The sequence below is a fragment of the Homalodisca vitripennis genome, chromosome 2 (assembly GCF_021130785.1).
Source record: "Homalodisca vitripennis isolate AUS2020 chromosome 2, UT_GWSS_2.1, whole genome shotgun sequence".
Classification (NCBI taxonomy): Eukaryota; Metazoa; Arthropoda; class Insecta; order Hemiptera; family Cicadellidae; genus Homalodisca; species Homalodisca vitripennis.
Window position 1 is genome coordinate 78,110,218 of NC_060208.1, and position 21,204 is coordinate 78,131,421.

General features: G+C 30.7%; 1 protein-coding gene across 2 annotated transcripts in view; it reads left to right on the forward strand.

Annotated features, from left to right (window-relative positions):
• The window catches only part of LOC124354215 (activating transcription factor of chaperone), a 59,651-nt gene extending 42,626 nt beyond the window's left edge, over window positions 1-17,025 (forward strand). Inside the window, exons 1-2 of one of the 2 annotated variants that reach the window (XM_046804507.1) lie at window positions 5,842-6,170; window positions 15,366-17,025. In XM_046804507.1, the coding sequence (XP_046660463.1) occupies window positions 6,086-6,170; window positions 15,366-16,246 (966 nt within the window). In that variant the 5' untranslated portion in view covers window positions 5,842-6,085 and the 3' untranslated portion in view covers window positions 16,247-17,025. Of the gene's footprint in view, window positions 1-5,841; window positions 6,171-15,365 lie in introns of those variants that run through there. The other variant, XM_046804506.1, reaches the window with a different exon arrangement.
• The last annotated feature ends 4,179 nt before the right edge of the window (window positions 17,026-21,204 follow it).

The window sequence follows — 21,204 nt, forward strand, 5'->3', positions numbered from 1 at the left end:
ATGCCACCGTTTATTGTCAGTATGTTTATGTAGTAAACTTAAATGTACACAATACAGCACAGTTTTTAGGAAAATTTACAAATAATTTTATAAATTGTGATTTTAAACTATTATCAATGTTAATTTTCAAACATATGTTATTAAATTTGTATCATTATCTTTAATTTTATTGTTATACGGCAACTGAACTGACTACATCTTTTATTTGAACTGAATTTTCGATGAGGAAAAAGACAAATTAAAATCTATCAACTGACCTAACTCCACAGCCTGTTATATAACTAGCAAATCTTAATGTGGCCTGCTGTAAAAAGTCAATGGTGTTGGGAGCATTTGTCATGGCCAGTTCTTGTAATGAGTCTGTGCTGACTGTCTTACGTCCTCGCCACCATATGTGCCAAGGTTTATTTCTATCAAGACTAAACTTTGTAAATACACTAAAGCATTGCATTACACTTTTGTTTTTATTTTTATTATTAACAATCACATATCTAGCTCAATAATTTCATCTGAACAATATTTATCTTTCATTGCTGTGGAAACATGCCATTTTACACTACACTGAATACAGCTGCGAGTGTTCTTGCAATCATTAAAATAGCAAACTGCTATAATAAAAGAGAAAGTAATATTTTACACAATTATGCCAACCAAAACTAATTCACAGCCTGTTTATTTTAGCTACCTAGTGATAACAGTACAACTACGTAATCAAGTTTCGTGGCGAGAATGTCTCATTGCAGTATTATTGTGATATTACTATTTCTGTCGCAAAACACATCATAGCATGCTATTGAGTTAAGGACGCATTGATTTATGATTTTGGTGCCCTTTTTCATTAAGTTTTGCCTTCAAGGGCAGGAAGTAGTTCCAAATCACACACCTTAGTGACATTCACATATCCTTGTGGTCATCACCTCTGGTCATAGAATTTAGTGCTCAACAAGAAATGAAATTGAACCATTAAGGCCCTAATCATGCACAACATTTATTTACACCAACTGTTGGTACCCTTTAGACAGAGACATTACTGTGAATTTTCATTACTAGAGATCTGCCCAAACTTAACCTTTTCATTGATTAAAATCAAACATATTGTGTTTAATGGCCATCTCATAATAAATGTGAGTTTAAAGTAAAACTGCATCAGTTAACCTATTCTTACCCGCAAAAGGTTTGCCTAAACATTAAATACCACTTAAATCTCAATTTACTACAATAACCTTGACAAAGACGTATAAAACAAACAGAAATGGATTGTTATAATAAACACAACAGAGATCATATTGATCAGGGCCAACGACCATCCAAACCAAACAAAATAAATAGACAATAGACAAAATTCTTTATTCATAATCTTCAAGATTAGAATGGTGTCATAAAGTTTACATGTAATAAAGTTTACGATGGTTGTGTAAGTGTAAATAAGTTATCAGTTCTCCAGTTAAGAAATTCTTCAATTGAGTAGAAGGGACGTTCTTGGAGCCATCTGGTTAGTTCCCTTCTGAATTGCTGTTTGTCTGCAGTATGATTTTTAACTTCAGGTGGTAGTATGTTCAGGAATATGGCGCCCGTATCAGTAGGTTGCTTCTCAAATAGAGTCAATCTATGAGAGGAAAGTGAGTAATTGTTTGCTGCTCTTGTGTTGTGTGAATGTACATCTCCTCTTCTTGGTATGTTTTGTTGACTGGTATGGACAGTTACTTCTAATATGAATAGGGCAACTGTTAGAATATTTAAGTTTTTAAAAGCTTCCCTGCATGAATCTATTGGTCCTAATCCTGACATTATGCGGATTGCTTTCTTTTGCAGCACCATGATTCTGTTAGTGTTCGTTTTCGAGGAGCTGCCCCAGATGGCTATACCATATCTCATGTGGCTTTCAAAGAGAGCGTAGTATGAACATTTAATTATTTCTGGACTACCAACTTGTTTTAATCTCCTTAGCACATACAATGATGTACTGAGTTTTCCACATAGCTGTTCTATTTGGTCATTCCAGGAGAGAGTTTCGTCTATGACTAGTCCAAGGTACTTTACATTTTGCATTCTTTCAGCCTCTGGTAGTTCCAAAACTTCTCCTTTGCTTCGTCCAAGTATTAGTTGCTGAGTTTTAGTGCTGTTGGCTTGACAATATTCTATTGCCATATTAATAGCTATATATGAGTCTATTTCCAGTCTGGTGGGCTTTTTGTTTTGTGACAGGAGTACTGTATCGTCAGCATACAATAGCATAGAGCAGTATTCTCTGAGGTAGTCAGGGAAGTCACTAACAAAAATTATATACAGTATGGGGCCCAAAACTGAGCCTTGTGGGACTCCTCTACTGACTGGCAGTGGTGTCGAGGTAGTTTTTGTTGTCACTCCTTGTGTTGTGCTTCTTATTTCTACCGTTTGCATTCTGTCCGTTAGGTAGCTCGTAAACCAGTCAGCAGTTTTCCCTACCACTCCCCTAGCCTTCAACTTTTTCACTAGCATGTCATGGCTTAAGCAGTCAAAAGCTTTTGTAAAATCCAAGAAAATAGCAGTTGTTGTATCTCCTTTGTCTATTGCTTTTATTAAATATTCAACAATGCTTGTCAGTCCAGTTGATGTAGATTTACCTCCCATAAAGCCATGTTGTTCTTGGGGAAGAAGGTTGTTAGTATTGAGATGGTTTAATAGTCTTGATAATATTAAACGATATTGTAAATTGTAAAACCATACTACATAACACCCCTATGGAATTTCATAGATGATATTGTTTTATTCATTTTAAAACTGTATTCCAAAATATTTCTATTATATTTCAAATGACATAAATGCACATTTAATACATAGATTTTTAAAATCAAATTTAACTTATTTACAAGAAAATGTAATTTTAATACAGAAAATGTTTTTAGGTAGCTAAAATCTGAAGTGAAGTGGCTTAAACCTTAGTTTTATTTATGTTAATACTATTTACTATCACGGATAATTTTTAACCAAGCGTAATTTTAGAATTTTACTTATCCTACATGTATAATTTGAAAGTACTATTTAAAATAAAAAAAGTTGTATGATATTGTTTATATTATTTAACCTAATCAGTCCCAGTTTGCATGTATATATAATGTACTAGGTCAGTTGGCACAAATAAGCTGTCAAATAAAGCCGTTTTGTAAAATATACTATTATTATGTAAAAAAAAACATTTACATAAGATATAATTCCTTCTTCTTTTCAAAATATTATTTAAAAAATGTTTATTACATAATCAGACTTACAATTTCTCTCTCAGCAGCCCAAAAATAAGTAAAGTCAGTTATATACAAAATTCTTGAAAAGAAATGCTCTGTATTCTGTAATTGCCTTATTTATAGTTTACTATGGTGAATGCCATTTAGTTCATCTCATATCTGCTACACACGCAGTAGTACAGTGACTTTTTACTAGCAGTGGCAGTCATTTTATTTTTAAATCACTTACTGATTTAGGATGTTGCTTAAGGCTTATTTAAATTATAAAAAATAAATATACCATGGCATTCGTCATGTGTTTTATATAAATAGTTATTATAGTATGCTATGGATATTAATAATGTGATAAAATAATATCCAAATATATTAAAAAATATACTTTATCTTTGAATATTAAGAATCTAAGATAGGTAAAAGTTTCTAAATATCATTTAGTTAATTGATAATGTAAACTGATCTCATGTCTAAAAATTCAAAAGGGCACAGAATATTTAAAAATGGACAGTAGATTGTCACCACATATTTAGTAGCCTGAACAATACTATTTTTTTTTTTTTTTTACAAATTTGTTTTACACATTCCATACAAGCCACTACTTTATTATATGTAATAGTACATAAAATACAACACTAAATAATTATCAGAAAACTTATAAAATTACAAAGCAACAAGATTTATTGGACACAGCAACTTTGTTGGACTGAAATTGTTCAGTTTAAAATAAATGCGATTCTGTAAATAGCTAATTGAGTCATTTGTCCATTCTACATTTTGAAAAATTGATGTCAGTTGACAGCTCAGAAAGTGATGTTTGTAATGGAGCTTGTATCAAGTCAATTATATTTATTTCTCGTACTAGAACAAACCAAAACGGGAGTGTCACAACTAAGATTAACAGCATAAAAAACATATTAACGTTTCAGATGTAGATGATTTAGTAGATAAACTCCTGCTAATGCTAAGCTTTCATGACAGTTCATGTCCCTTTGGCCCAATTGAATTATTACTTATCTTTTGGATAAAAATACCATAGGGTCATATCAGTGAGTCCATAGAGCAACTTTTTCAGAGAGGCCATATTTGGGATCTGTAATACGTATTCTTTAGTAATTCTTCTCAAAGTTCAGTCCCAGTGTTTAAAAACGTTATTACTTAGAATACATTAAAGTAGAATTTACATATTAGAAGTAAATTAAAACACGTGTGAGCATGCGCGCGCGCGCGCACACACACACACACACACACACACACACACACACACACACACACACAATGGAATGGAAAGTAATGCTGTGGAATCTGAAATTGTTCCTCTTTAATAAACAAGAATAACTAAAATCTTCATATAGTCTTCAAATCCTCATAATAATGAATTTTTTAATGTACACTTGCTCCTTCAAGTTACTCCTGCAACAAATAGGCCATACACAGGAGTTACTTATCTTTGAAGAGAATTTAAAATAGAAAAGCTATGGTTCAACACTTTACTTATTGCTCAACTTCAAAACGAAATTAGAAAGACGAGTAAGATTAATATTGTCTCACAATTTATGCTGTATAAGGATCTGTAATTATTGCTGATTTTGTTTTGACTTAAATGGCTGTTTAATGTGATAAAGCTATAAAAGGAGTACGTAACTTAGTTTGTGAAACTGTTTACCCCCTACAAGTAGCAGTAATCTTACTCTATAGTGGCAGGCAATATTACAAAGAAAATATAATAGAAATAAGAGTCACTAATTTGTTCCTGTAAATTGGTGAAAGTTGACATTTTTACATAATTTTTCAGAAGATATATATACTTACATTATATTAAAAATGATGTTTTATGAACAAAATTGACTACACATGAAATTAATATACAGAACTATTGACTTAGCAAAATGATTTAAGTGATGAACACAAAATATTCTTATGAAAGATAACTTTGACATATTTTCTATCATAGTATGTACAGAGTCTGTCCGTTTGTTTGAAAATGTCTAATTAAATCATAATGATTTACCCAACTACAGAATAAAATTTATGAATGGATAACTATTATTATTAAAAATATTTCTTAAATGAGTAGAAAAATATTTGATACTATATAATAATTTTTAAATGAAAAGTAAAATAAAACAATAAATTAGGAGAAACTGTTAATCATATAAAAATGGTTAATCTAGAAGCTTTATTAATTGTGAATGGATGGACAATTATTAAAAAATGTATCATGCTTTTGTTGAAGTTAGATGAAAAGTTAGATGTAGTTGTAAAAATACACCAGATCTGTCTGTCGTTGGGTTTTATTGTTTCCTAATAAACTAATTTTGTTTAGTACAACAGATTATTGTAATATTTTATTTTTATAGTTAAAATAAAAAGATCCTCAAAATAATTAGACATTGAAGGTCTCTTTTAGACCAAGACGCACTCCATCAAGGTTGATTAGTTCTAAATATCCGTCATCAAAGGCAACATTGAAATTTTAAATAGTTTGTGAAGTATTAAAATGAAGTGGGTCAGAAGCTGACTGTGAGTAGTAGTGTGGGCCGTGGTGGGGAGAGAGTCCAGTAGCAGTGACCAGTGTTGCTCAGTATGTGAGCGTCTGTCCTCTGAGTGCGATCAGCTGGTGACTCTGGGGCTCCTTAAGTCTGCTAGATGTTCTCAAATGTGTCAACAATATAGCATGAAGGCGAACTACCTTTTCATGTGGAACCATTTGATTATCTTCAATTCGCAAAAATTGGTGAAAAGAAGGTGAACATTTGATTGTTTGTCAAGACAGTTACCAATCCCACCTAATTTTGAAAGTCTGAAATCCTAATTTTTAAAGACTATAGTTGTAACTGTGACGTTTCTTGTGGACAATTGTGTGTGTTATGTTTGCCATCGGTTGTCAAGAGTCCTTCTACCGTCCCGTTGACATGTACATTGTTCCGGAAATGGTCTCACCACCATATTTTGGTATGTTTTATTGCTCATGGTTTTCTATTAAAATACATGTCATATAATAGCTGTAATAAAACCAATACAATTCCTATTATGATGAGTTAAAAGAAAAATACAAAATACTTAAATACAAATTTTAAAAATATATGTAAAAGCCAAGTAATTTCTAAATAATGTTATAACTGAAAAATATAGGTAATTTAGAATATTGTAAGTCTTGTGTCATAGCATTACACAGTTAGCATACAAAATTATGTTTTAAGAAGTCATTTCAAAACAAGTCTAATTTGAGGAAATCATATCAAAATAAGTAAATATTAAATTATATAAATGCATTTAAAAATGTCATGTCCTTAATATGTCTCATATTATAGCAATTTAACTTGAAAATTAAATTACTAAGTGGCTGGTTTTAATATACTTATCAAAACCAGTATGGTATTATGATTAAATTTTGTTTTTGGCTAACTTGTCAAAGTTTTATGAAGGTAACAAGATTTTTTCAAACACCACTTACCTTTGTTTGGGGGTACAAAAAAAAACCTTAATACTGTTTCAAGATCTCTAATGTAATCTCTTCCTTGGGTGAACTTGATTTTTGTTTTATCATTGAGTAATGAAAAATATTTGTGATAATCCTGTTACCTTTATTATTATTAGCAACACAGGAGTTTTTGTTGAATTGTTAATTAATTCTTTTTGAATATTTTTGGAAGTGATTTTTAAATTTTAAAAATAAATAAGAGATAAATATGAACAAAAAAACATTTAGTTTTGTTCTCTGTAGTTGGAAATGCACATAAATGTTTTAATGTGTGGTTTATTCCTATAATTTTTCCCAAAAAACTATTAAATCTTGTAGCAAAGTTTACTTCAATGATTTAAAAATTCTGCACATGTATTTATGTAACATAAAGAGAATAAAATATTGAAACAAATACATTTTATACACCTAAATTTAGAAAGGTTTTCCTGAGTGCTTACGTTGTGGAATATTTTATTGGTCTGGGTTAAGTAAAACTGAAAAAAATTACTGTTATCTGGGAACAGATGCTGCTTTGTACAGACAAAACGATTAACCTCAAAACATGGAGCAGCTGACAGACTATGGGTGGTCATAGTTCATGGCTAACCGTACCATTTAGATATAATTATCGGCAAACGTGCCTAGCTTTTTATCGGAAAGTTTTTTAGTTAGCTTGTTTTAATCATTCAGGGATGGGAATTTTTATAGATCACTGGGTTTTTTTCTCAATGTAGAGCTTTTTATGGGATACTTTTTCTCTTGGGATGTTAAATTGATTTTTGTGGTTTTTCATTCCATTTCTAATCATCTCGATTACAAAATAAAGAAGTGTATGTTATAGTTATGTAAAATACAAGATGAATGCATTCAAAAACGACATTCCCATGAATCTCTCCTTTTACATATGTACAACCCTGCATATAGCTCTATATTACTGTATCTGCTGTTTGGTGTAAATTCAAATTCAGAATTAATCTTCCTGTATAAATTAAAACAATTATTTAAAATACTTGTAACAAACTTTTATAAATTACTCGACAAATAATAATAAAAAAATTTATAAAATCAAGAAATGTACAATACCATTGTCTGTCACATGACAATATGCGTTTGAGAGAGGATTCAGAATGAATATGTGTGTGTGTGTGTGAAAATAATTAAAATATAATATTGGGCTGTATTAAGGTGATATTAAGTAATCTTAATTTGTAAGTCATATCGCTGTTGTTCAGTTATCTCCCACCCAAATTTATGTTACAGTTGTTTTTTTTTTCAATTATAAACCTAAACAACCTATCTCTTTTATCATTTTTAATAAAATTTAGTTATTATCCATATATAAACCTGTACACACATTATGCAACAGAGATGATTCACTTATATATATATATATATATATATATATATATATATTGTATATATATATATACAAATTGTTCTTTAACTGTTTCATTTTCATCAAAATTACACAATTTATTGAAATTTTTTAAGTTATCATAACCTTAAATCTTAAGTTTTATTTTGTAGCAAGATACTATATTCAATGGAAGAATATATATATATATATATATATATATATATATATATATATATATATATATATATATATATAGATTCCATAAATTGTTAAAGATACCTAGCTTTAAAAAACAAATTGTTATTGAATTCTTTCAGTTAACGTTGAGCATTATTCTTAAACATGCTTTTAAATAATAAATATTTAATTACACTTTAAGTAATTGTTAATTCTACCATAATAAACAATTACTTATTGGAAGGGAATAAAAGAAAAAAATATACTCCATCAATGTTCTGATCTAAGGAGAAGATATTGGTGTCAACATCATTGACCGCAATGTAGAACTAAACGAGAGAACTATGATGGTTAATGGAATGTGTCAATATGACAACATTAGATTACAGTTAGTTAAAGAGAAAACCACTAGGTTATTTTATAAGTTAAAATATTAGATCTCTAAAGTTTAGGAAAACCAAGTCATAAGGCTCACAGTATTGAAGCAAGTATTTCTATGGGCTTAATATTCAAGTTGATGAAATTCCTCTATCAGTATACCAAGTTCTCAGGGTTTAAAAATGTTTGTTAAGGGAGTGGTACACATAACAGTTTTATAAAAGTTGCTGATTATTGTACGCCGGTATAGTAGCAAATACTGACAGTTAGGATTTTGAGAATGTTGGCTAGCTGACATCTCAGTGTAATATGAGTATTTGTGTCGAAATGCCTTATTAATTGGAGTCTGCTTGTCTTTTTGACTAAATTCTAATGTACAAATAAAACCCACATAGATTTTACATAATTTTGTTTTAGGAGCCTAATCATATAATAAAACAATCATAGTTTTAAAAAGGATAGCCATTTTATATATTGTATATATGTAAAACTTAAAAGAAATCATGTAAGCTAATACTATGAAATCCAGAAATTTAACCAGAAAAGGCCAGCAATTAATATAAGTTAATGTCAACTCAAAAAAGAGGGAAATATTAATTTGATTCTAACAAACAATATACCAAGTGTTTTACATTTTTACAGTATCTGTCATGTTTTATGTGAAGTTGAAAAAATTTCAAAATGGCTGCCTATTAAGATAAGTAAGAATATTTTGTTTTAAGTTAAATACTAAGGTGGGTCCTAATAAAACATGGATGAAAGATTATGGTAATATAACCTAAACAGTTTAAATTAGATACATTGAATTACAAATCATAATCATTGGTACAAACACTATATAAAGTATTTTACATCAGTTGCTCACAGAACTTTTATATTTATGTATTGATTTATTGAAGAATGTGTCATGATGTATTATAAATGGAAACCAAAACATTTTTTTCTAAAAAAACCTAAAGTATTCAATTTTACAAGATAATATATAGTAATTAAAATTATATGTATTAAACATTGCTTCAACATAAGGTAGACACTGTTTTATTATCTTCAAAAATTAATGTATTAATTTCTGAAGTACAGTAGTTCATTGAAGTATACTTCTACACTCATTCAGTACATACATTTTTATAGATTTTATGAAATTGATCTGGAAAATATAAACAAAACAAAAAGATAAATAGAATATTTGAGGAAGTGAATCTGCTTCAATGAAACCGGCTTATCTGGTTTTCCTTGGGTCACTTTCTCCTTGCTGTTGACTAGAACGTTCTATTGTTAAGATTTGACATTGAACTAATATTTTGCTCCTTGTATTATAACAACTACTATTCCTCTTTCCTGGTCTGATTCTAGTTTTGTTTTATTGATTGATCATCAGCAAAACTTTGATTACTTGTACAGAACAGTCTATCAGAGAATGGGTTAGTTTAGCGTGGTCTCTAGGAATTACCTATAAAACATTGGATTACTCATACAGAACAGTCTATCAGCGAGTGGGTTAGTTTAGCATGGTATCTAGAAATGATCCATAAAAACTTTGATTAATACCCATAAATACATTTATAAATACCCAGATTTTGATATTTTTATCATTATAAATATCTGGCCATCTGTATCCACTCAATTACGCATTTTAAGTGTTTATTGCTCAACTTTTAAACTATTAGTTCAGTTTTAAGATTAATCCCTCATTAAACATTAAGAATTAATTCATCTCAAAAATTGGTTTAATACATCATTTTCAAACAAGTCACCACAAACTGTGAAAGAAGTCAAATATATTTATTTATACAATGTACAGAGTGTACATGGAATTTCCGTAGAAAGAGAGAGAGAAAGAGAATCAATCACTTTATTCAAAATCATTAAGATTTGAATGGCATAAAATATTACATTACATCACATTTTTACAAAAAAGTTAATTATACACTAAAGATGGCTCAATGCCAAAACATGTACCTACAATACAACAAATGTTTAAACAAGGGATTTAGTTTAATTTTTATACTAATTTTAAACAATAACCCTATACTGTGGCATTAATAAGGTATAATATACGAAGCATATTCAGAAAGTAACTGTACTGAGGCTGTCATGGTCTATGAGATTTTATTTTTACATGTTGGCTACACTGCCTTGTCAGTATATCGAGAACAGTCAATGCGAAAATATGTTTTGTGTCTATCCCACTAAGTGCAAAATACCCGGTGTCATCCGTTATCCCATTTGGTTAGAGAAAACCTCCAGTTGAGGTTCATAATGAGGTAAAAATTGCATATGGTGATAAAACTATGAATCGTACAAGTGTGTTAAGAGGTGTGATGAGTAAAAAAGTGGGCTTACGTCTGTACATGATGATCAGAGGAGCGGAAATCTTCAATTGTGAAGGACAAAATTCTGGGAAAAAATTGAAAATGCACTCCTTAACAATCGCAGATTGGCTGTATGGATCTGTGATATTTCCGCAAATCTCTAGATCTCTGCTACACGAAACCATCACAAAAACCCTCGGATATCGGAAACTGTCCATGAGGTAGATCCCAAATCAGATGACAGACCAACAAAAGTTGAATCTAGTGGCAAGAGTTTTGAGGCTTTACACACTCCAAACACATATTTCGCACTTGATGGGAGATTATAAGTTATCACACTATAATTCATACTATTTCTAGGGATAAGCAAACTGTGTTAAAATTCAACTATTGCACACAAAAAATTATATTCCTAGAAGTGCACAGATTTCAAGTTTGTTTATACAACTACATTAGGTCAAAACACTAGGAGCATAGACAGATTGCATGTTGAGATCCTTGTACAAACTCATGATTCCCTTCATTACAAAATACCAGGATCGTGTGAATCCCAAAATAAACACATTTGAAATGTGATGGTAGCTGTCTCTAGAGTTCTGGAGATTTCTTCACACCTGTCAATCTTTCAGTCATTGGAGAAACAGGTCATGCTATAAATATGGGCCTATTGTGATATATTTAGGCATTTACAATATGAGTGACTAAATTACACTGGCCTAACTTTATCTATTGGCTAATCTTCTAGAAAAGTTCATTGTAATAATATTTGTCCTTACAGTAACAACTTATATTAATTTTATAATAGCACGCAGTTCAGTAGAATGAATCAAGGTAGTTCAAGATTTGTCATTAAATGTTTTATCATTTTATGATTATAAGATTATAATTAATTAAAAACGTAAATACATTAATTGGATTTTTTTATTATTAGCTATTTCAATTATAAGACAATTTTGGTTTAAGTATCACTTTATTTTGTTAATATAAGTATAGAAAAAAAATATTATGTATTTAAAATGCTAAGAGATATTTCTGAGAGGTAGTATTTATACCTAATCTAGTAGTATTCGAACCTTAAATTGTAGGAAATGTATATGTATACCCAAGATACAAAACATTTACTCTAGAAATTGCAAAGTGCACTATAACAGAATATAACAATAAAAATAGGGTGTTATTTAAAATTTAAAAAATTTTAAACTAACAATTCCTTTTTAACCACAATTTAAAAAGAAAAAATTATTTAGCTTATGTAATAAATAATAAATTTTTATCAATAATATTTTTGATGTTATTGGATTTTTAAAATATGATTAACCTCAACGATTAATAGCAGATTTGAGGAAAAGTGCAATTTTCTCGCATTAAACGTCAACAGTATCCATAGGATTCTAAAAATCCGAATTGTGGAAAAACGTTGACATTATGTCTTTACAATAGCTTGTCATACCTCGTATTATATTTGTGTTATCTTTTTGCTTTCCTGAAGACGTCAACAGTTGAGTAAGAAGATAGGCTTTAATGGTGATGTTTTGTCGTGAAACTCTAAAAGGCCTCATCAACATGATTTAGCCAGGAATTTCAGCTCGAGCAGATTGTACTTAATTCAGTGAGGAAATAAGTATAATCAAATACAACTTAATAGTATTAACTTGGGATCATCAATTAGCTGTTGTGACAAACCTTTGGAAGGATATCTAAGAAAAAACTAAAGACCGTCAATATGTGTGAATGTGTCCTTCCTTTACAAGGTGAACTACATTTCATTGGTCTACCGGTATCTGATGGCTGGTTTAGCAACACTGAACTGCCCGTATCTCTCTCTTTCTCTCTCTCACACACACACACGCACACACATGCACACGCATGCATGTTGTTACATATTTTTACACATAGTAACTTGTTCTAATATTTGCTTTGTATGTATTTTGGTCAAGTTTTAAGGGCATTAAAAACATTCAGCTCCTAGTTGGATATGCAGTATTTCTGCTTATAACTTGTGATTGTAGCTAATTACTTTTTTTACAATAATAATTGTGTCAAAACTGTTTAAAGAGTATAATATATTAATGAATACCTTTGATTCATCTAAAGCGTTAAGTAAAAAGAATAAAAATGTATTTTTTATTTTGCTGTATATTTTTCTTTAAAATTAACATTCTAACATCAGTTATTTCTAATGTCATATGAAGAGTGATGAACACTTTTCATGTTATGCCTGTTGTACAATCATACATCCTGTATCATCTACATAGGGGAAATGTGCTAATGAGAGAAATGTAAAAGTGGAGTGTGATATCAGTGGAGTAATCTGTGTCAATGGCTGTGTTAGTGTTGGGCTATCAGCTAATGCACTGTTAGTGTGGGGAATGGCGTCAGTAGAGGCCATGCGCTCATTCCAACACTGATAGTTATCGGTATTGGAAAATTTTCGTATACGAATAGGTGCAAGAAGATTCAGCACCAATATTCTGAGCTTTTTTCAAAAGGAATTAAAAAGCAGACAGATCACTTGATAATTTTTATTATTCTTACTATGAATACTTCACTTGTCTTCGAGGATCAGGGATATTTTTGTTTGGTTGTCTCCTTAACATATTTTCACTATGGTTTTTGCATAACCATTTGGTTGTAAAATCACACTCTGTCAATGTCTATTACAATTTTGTTATTGGTAATTTCACATTTATTTATTCACAGTATAAAATAGGCATCATAGGCAATCCTACCTAAGAAAGACAAGTATTCTTGAGATATAATTGACGGTCTTTATCCTGAAACACAAATCGTTGGATGTGCCAGTTTAAATGTCTGTGAGTTTCAGAGCTATCAAGTTAGAGATAGAAACCGTTTTAAAATTATCATTATTATGTAAAATAATTTGCCTAACACATTTGGTGGTTGATGGTTTCAGTAGTTGTTATTGAGGCAACATATATTTTTTTGAAAAATTTAATGTAATTAATTTCAGTTGTTTCTGTGAGTGTTTTGTTGTTTGGAAAAATAATAATTTTACTAAAAAATCCATGTTTTATTACACAATTCTGAAATTCAGGATAGAATTTGTTACAAGTTGGCTATGAAGGAATAGTCCTGTTTCCTTCACAATCCTTCTATCGTCAAAAACTTCAAACAAAGAAGTAGGCTATTTTAAATTTGGCATAGAGGTATTATTTGACTAACATATGAAGACTTTGACAAAAAGCGTTACTTAAAAGAATTTAAATTAACAATTTTAGAACCCGTAAAAAGATATATGAATATTCTTTTATTGAAAAATTGATTCCATACATCTTTTAGAATCAGAATAGAACATTTCAGCTGATTCTAAAAATGTATATGTTTACTTTTAATTCTTAGATTATATACACTTTTTTATCCTTTTTGAAAATGACAATATAGTCAAAGTATTAAAGGATTTATGTGAAGTCTTTTTCTTCTATTGTTTAAAGAAGCCTCTGCGCATTTATTTTCTGCATACAGTATATATATATATATATATATATATGTGTGTGTGTGTGTGTGTGTGTGTGTGTGTGTGTGTGTATAAAATATATATAAAACACTTGATGGAAAAACATAATTTTCATTGTTGTATTTCTTTACTTAGCTTGTGCTAACAGAGAATAAAATCTATTCAAAAATTTCCAATTTGCGCCTTTTCTTATTCATAACATTAACATTTTCTACAAATATGCTATTCAAAATTTTGCCTATATATAATATTTTAACAACATGTGGATAATTTTTGTAAAATTTTGTTATGCATCAAAGTGACAATTTAATACATATTAAAAAAATTTAAATTTATTACAAAATTTTCTCTTATGTAGTCTTTTCTACATTTATTCACAAAAAAATAGTATATAACACTTAATATACAAAATCTAAATTATATTTATTGTAGATTTTTCTAAAACTGTTTGCAAAACCCATGAAAAACGGAGGATATTTCAGAAATTCTGGTATACACTTGGACGGTTAATGTTAAGAAATGTTATAACAAATTTCTATATTTTCATTATTATTATTTATTGCAATATTTTAAGTTTCAAAATTCCCCAAACCTCTCTTGTTTATTCAACTGTTCCACTTATTTAACTTATCCAATATAATTCACATAGGAAGATTGTGTGTGTGGTACTGTATTTTTAATAGGTACCTATTAAAAATACAGTATTTGCCCTGTAGAATATTATTACACTTGTATATGTTTTCACACACCCTCATATACATTTATGAAGTCCTTAGAAAAATTGAAAATTTGTTTTAGAGCTAAAATCTGTGTACCTTTCCAGGCTTGCTGTTGCTACTAGAGACTGCAGTAGAAACTCATTTTCCTTATGGGCAGTTTGCTAACAATTAAACTAAATGGCAAACTAATAATGATTTAATAAAATATAAATTATATTACTTATTCCTTATTAGGTGATTTCATATATTGTTTTTTTTCTGTGCAGAAGAACCTTTCCCTGATTGGCTGGAAGAGAAGATAGATCTTCCCATTTTCGATGATCTACCTCCCCCTCCACAGCTGATGAACATGGATGTCATGGGACTGAAGCCCACTGCCCCTTCCATCAACAGTTTGGACATGCTTGGACTGAAACCTGCCCCAATTAACAACTGCAATCTGAACATGGTCCCAATAAAGCAACCAACTCCGGTAAACAACATGGGAATCGAAGCTATCTCCATCAAACAACAGCCTCAGACAGTTCTCCCTGCCAATCCGCTACAATACCAGATCCCCTCACCCAGCTTACAGATGGATCAGACACCAGTGCTGATGCAGGAGTTTGACTACCTCAGCGCACCTCAACACCACAACACACTGACTCCGCCAGAGAGTCCAAGGGAAGCGGAGTTAGTGTTCACCATGCTCCAGGAGATGCAGCCTCATGAACTAGATGAGCTGGTGAGGATGAGAGTGGAGAGCTTGGTTGAGTCACCTGCAGACACTTCTTGCTCAAGTCTTCATGAGGAGAGTGAGTCAGTGGCAAGCCCATCATCAGAGAGTGGCTATAGTGACCCTGAGTGGACACTACCATCATGCTCTAGTCCTGACCTTAAGGTGTCCAAACGAAGACGGGTGAGCAAACCCTATGCAAGAACTCCACCTGAGGAGAAGCGTCTGCGGAAGAAGGAGCAGAACAAGAACGCTGCAACCAGGTATCGGCTGAAGAAAAAGCAGGAGATCGAGGAGATACTGGGCGAGGAGAAGGATTTACAGCAAAGAAATGAGGGGCTCAAGTCTGAACTGGTGGAGGTGCGTCGGGAGATCAAATATCTGAAGAACCTCATGCGCGATATGTTCAGAGCTAAAGGCCTCATCAAGTGAAATTCTTCTATTATACTTTATCAATTTGTAAATCCCCTAAGTACAAAAGTATTTTTAATTTTTCTATTCGCTGCAAGGTATGATCTCCAAAAGTTGCCCTTTTTGTTGTAGCAATGCAATATAAAAGTTTGTTGTAAGAATATTTTGTAGTAGGAAATTTAAATTGCCCTTTTTAGCTAATTAATGTAATAGATAAAACTATTGTGTTCTTCATGTGCTTGTAGTATAGTATTCTTTATTGTTTATGTTAACATTAAACTCTACTCAATTGTCGCTCGCATCGATTCTTCCATGAATTGTGAAAAGTAGATTTCTTGTGCTGCAATCAGTCTGTATTGTTTCTGCTGTTTTTGACAACTAATGGCAAAAACTGAGCCACATTAATGATGCACCATAAGGTACTGATGTCAGTGGTTCGCTTTTTATCATTGTTATTGTTAAGCAACACCATTATCAATACTCATTGATGTATTTACACTTTTATCATTCTACAATCATTTTTATATCATTTGTTTAGTTTAATTTGTTGACAAGATAAACATTTGCATAGACACACATTAAAAAATATGTTAAGAGAATTTCCATTTAAATATACCCGCCGTTCTTTTTATATAAAATATGTTGCATATGAGCATTTTAATATGCATGAAAGTTAATTTGTTACAAACAAAAATATGATTTCCTTGCAAAAGTGAAACATAATTTTTTACTTGTCAATGTGTATGTTTAGTACTTATTTAGTATATTTCTGAAATATATATCAGAATATTGTGAGTTAAGATGGTTGACTAATTTGTTTCCTCTCCAATTCCTATTGTATTAGAAATTAGATTTTGATAGTGGCTTTGATTATGTTCTGTCTGTGAGAAGATATTTCATCCAACCCTAAAATCTGTTTCACTTGAAACGTTGTAGTTGTATGCTATCTAGCAGTGAATGATGGAAACAGCAATTATGAGTATACTACAGAAAACTATTAGAACCATATTGAGTAAACTCTGACAATTATAAAAATTACTCAACGTCTTAAATTTGGTTAATAAAAATGGGGTAATTACAATCTAGAATACAGAGAAGAGAACATTCAGGAGAAGGGGTACAATAGAACACAGATTTCAAAAACAAAGTACAAAAGCTAGGTGCAGAATTTGCCACACATTTAGATAAACATCAAAATTTAAGATGTCCAAAACTAGCTTATTTCCTTACAGCCAAGGAGCATCTGATAAAATTGAGAGAATATTAAGGAGACACAATTTATTTATATATTAAAACATCTTCACTTAAGTTTATAGTTTTCAGTATGGCTAAAGGTAACATGTCAGTTGTCAATATTTTAACCTAAACTAATAATGTATAAAGAAATGTTGCATTATATTGTACAGCTTTAAAATATCAAAGCTGTATTCAAGCTGGATCAAACATTGAACAACTGCTTGATATCAGTAAAAAACGTGATTACTCTGTGCAAGCTAGGAGTCTACCAAATTCCATGTTGTTGTGGCTCAGTCTACATTGGAGAAATAATACATGCATTAGTTACATTAGGCACACACAAAACATCAGGATACAGAAATATTAGCTATAACAGAATACAATTACAAAACCAATCATGCAATAGACTCTGACAAAACAAAAGTACTTGTAAACATTCCATACTATTTCCAAGAATAATAAGAGGAACCTTAGAAATAATTGAAAGTGAAAATAAATTCAACAAAGAAGACAGCATCATTTTATCAAAAACTTGGCAGCCTGTGGTACAGAAGCTATATTAATTTCTGATTGATTTAAGCTTCAGCCAATCAACACTGGTCCAAATGTTTGTTGACTGAAAATACTTTCCATAGCAAGGCCAAAATGTCTCAAGATTGAATTGCGTTATCAGTTATTCGACATTGTTTGAATCAGAAGACTTGATCGATCCAATAGTTATGTAAATATCTTAAAATTATTTCTGAAAAAGTTAAAAATGAAGAGGACCTGATAAGAAGAGAATGATCAAATAATTTAGAATAGACGGTTTTTGATTAAAAACTATTATTTATGTGATCCTGAAAATTATTAAAATTTTTTTAAATTAGATTTTGTTAAGGTAAAATTCAAAAGGAAACTTCTGGTCCAATCCATTTATGAATGATGAAATATTCCATTAGGTTGATAGTAGTCATTGGCAGAGATAAAAATTATCTTTGTTTGGGGTCTTATTAGATTCTTTTTATAGTGTTGGTTACAAAAGGGGGTTCCAGAGTATGCCTGAAAAAGATTTCAGGTCAATCTGATAATGGCTGTGAGGCATCTGCAGCTTTTAACGTTAAACTACTGCACAATAAATGTCTAGCTATAATACATGTAGATAACACCCTCACTGTGGCTCTGTATTAAGCTAGACCAATTAGTACAATCTGAATCTACACTGTAAGGCATCTGCCACGGTCAACATGTTAAAACTACTGCACAATAAATGTCTAGCTATAATATATGTAGTTAACACCCTCACTGTGGCTCTGTGTTAAGTGAAACCAACTAGTGTCATTCTGACGCTACGCCATTTGAACTTTTTTTGTATCATTTTAATTGGTACTTGGTTAAAAATGAAGTTTTAAAATTTTATTACTTCTATTATATATAAACTATAAATGGTAGGGATCTTAATATCACCGAGTCTAATCTATTCAAGTTTAGCATGATTCTTAATATTGCTTTTTTTTGTTTGATCAATATTTTATCCAGATTTTGCTTGGATGTTGCACCGTATATACATATCCCGTATACTAGGTGTGAATGAATCAAAGCAAAGTTGACTTTTTGAGGGCATCCAAATCACACAATTCCAACATGCGCCACAATGCATAAATCCCTGACGAAATCTTGGTTAATACATATCCCACGTGTTGGTTCCAAATCAGGTTATCATCTATGATTAGTCCCAAAAATGTTGAAACATTTTCCTGATCTATGTAATTATCGCCAATTGGGATAGATATTTCTAAATTTTGCCTGTTTTGTTTTGGTGAGAATCGTATGAAATTTGATTTTTTTGAGTTCAGTAACAAATTGTGTTGATTAAGAAATTGTTCAATATTAGCCAAATCTATAAAAGCTTATATTTCAATTTCCTCCTGTGATTTTCCTGTTACAATCAAATTTGTATCATCCACATATAAGCACAGTTTACTGAAATTGGTCCTTTTAGCTATTCCTCCAAGATAACATACAAAAAGTAGAGGTCACAATATTGACCCTTGTTGCCACACCCCCGTGCTTTACTACTTGCTGTCTGGAGGCAACTTTCCGAATATAGTTATTGCACTGATTATATTCTGTAAAAATATGTATTTGTACATACTGTTTTCTATTGCTCAAGTATGAAGTAAACCAAGCAAGCTCTTTTTTTGTACTCCCAGTCCTTTTAATTTAGTTATTAGAAGGTTGTGAGAAACGCTGTCAAATGCGCATGATGGGTCTAAAAAAATGCCTATAACTTTTTTTCCAATATTGATTGAATTTATTATATTTTCTATACATTCCACCCCAGCAGTTAAGTGGACCTCCCTGGCAAAAACCCATGCTGTTCTTTATTTAATAAATTATTTGTTTCTAAATACTTGAGAAGTTGGCTATATACAAGCCTTTCAAATATTTTTGAAAATGAAAGAATTGAAACCGGTCTATAGCATGAAACATCTTTAGCACAACCTTTCTTAAAAATAGGGATTACTTTGGATATTTTTAATTTTCTGGGAAATTGCCCGATATTGATATTAATATTTGCCCGATGTTATAAACATTAATGACTCCAATGTATGTAGATTGGTTTTTATTTTACTGGTTTCATGGTATAATGCAATGGTGGTCAGGGGCATAAAAGACAGTTCAACATTATATAAAATTAGCATTTTAATTATATTCACTATCATAAACTTTATTTTCTAAGCATCAAATTTCCATCACCTTATTAATTATTACTACCTAATACTTATTGTAGACCATACTGTTTTTAAACCTTATATACTAATAAATTGTCTAACTAGAGTAGTGTTCACATGCTTGTATAACACGTTCACTACCAATGATAATGGAGCACTCTGTAGTGCGTGTGTCAACATTTTAGACACTGTGCCGCCCAGTAGTCAAAGTGTTAATTTTTTGCGATTCAGAACAGAATACAGAAAAGATACACAATAATCTATAAACTAATTGTATTCGTGAATTACATAACTCATTTATAAAATAGTTAATTATTTTAGTGGTTTAATCGACTATGAAAAATGCTCATGTTTGCCAAGGAATTTGTCCTAGAATGCCACACTGCGAGAGTTGACATGCAACACAAAGCACAATGCTTTCTGAGTGTAGCTGAGTACTTCAGACTTTTAGCCCTGATCACTGGTAAGTTGCGATAAAAAGTCTTACCAATCTTTGGCAATCTTATTTTATCCTCAACTACGTAGTAAATATATGAATAACAAAGTCTGGTAGAAGGCAAAAAGTTTATGAAATATGTAATTAATAGTAGGTTATTTATAAAAAAAAATGTTGAAATAAAATCTCTTGCAGATATTTTTACAATTTGTGTAGATTTTAGTGGGTGTCCGGATCTTCCCTTTATCTAAAGAATTGTGAAGGCATACTCAAAATTTAGTTTATGTAGAACACAATGTTAGTAATAAAGTTCGAGAAATATGTAGAAATTTCATAGTAATTTTATAATTTTGGTAAAATTTTCATCGTTTTATTAAAAAATTAAAGTAATTCTCTGGATGTGTGTGAGTAATAAAAACTTTTAATTTCAGTATTTGTCACATTTATGCTGTATTACCACCCACAAAAATTTTAATACTAGGTCATTTAATATGAGAAACATTGAGTGACATTATGGTAAATGTCTCACTGTGGGATTTGGCTGAGTGTTAGCGAATATTTTTACTTTGGTCTTATCAGTATTCACCCTGTAT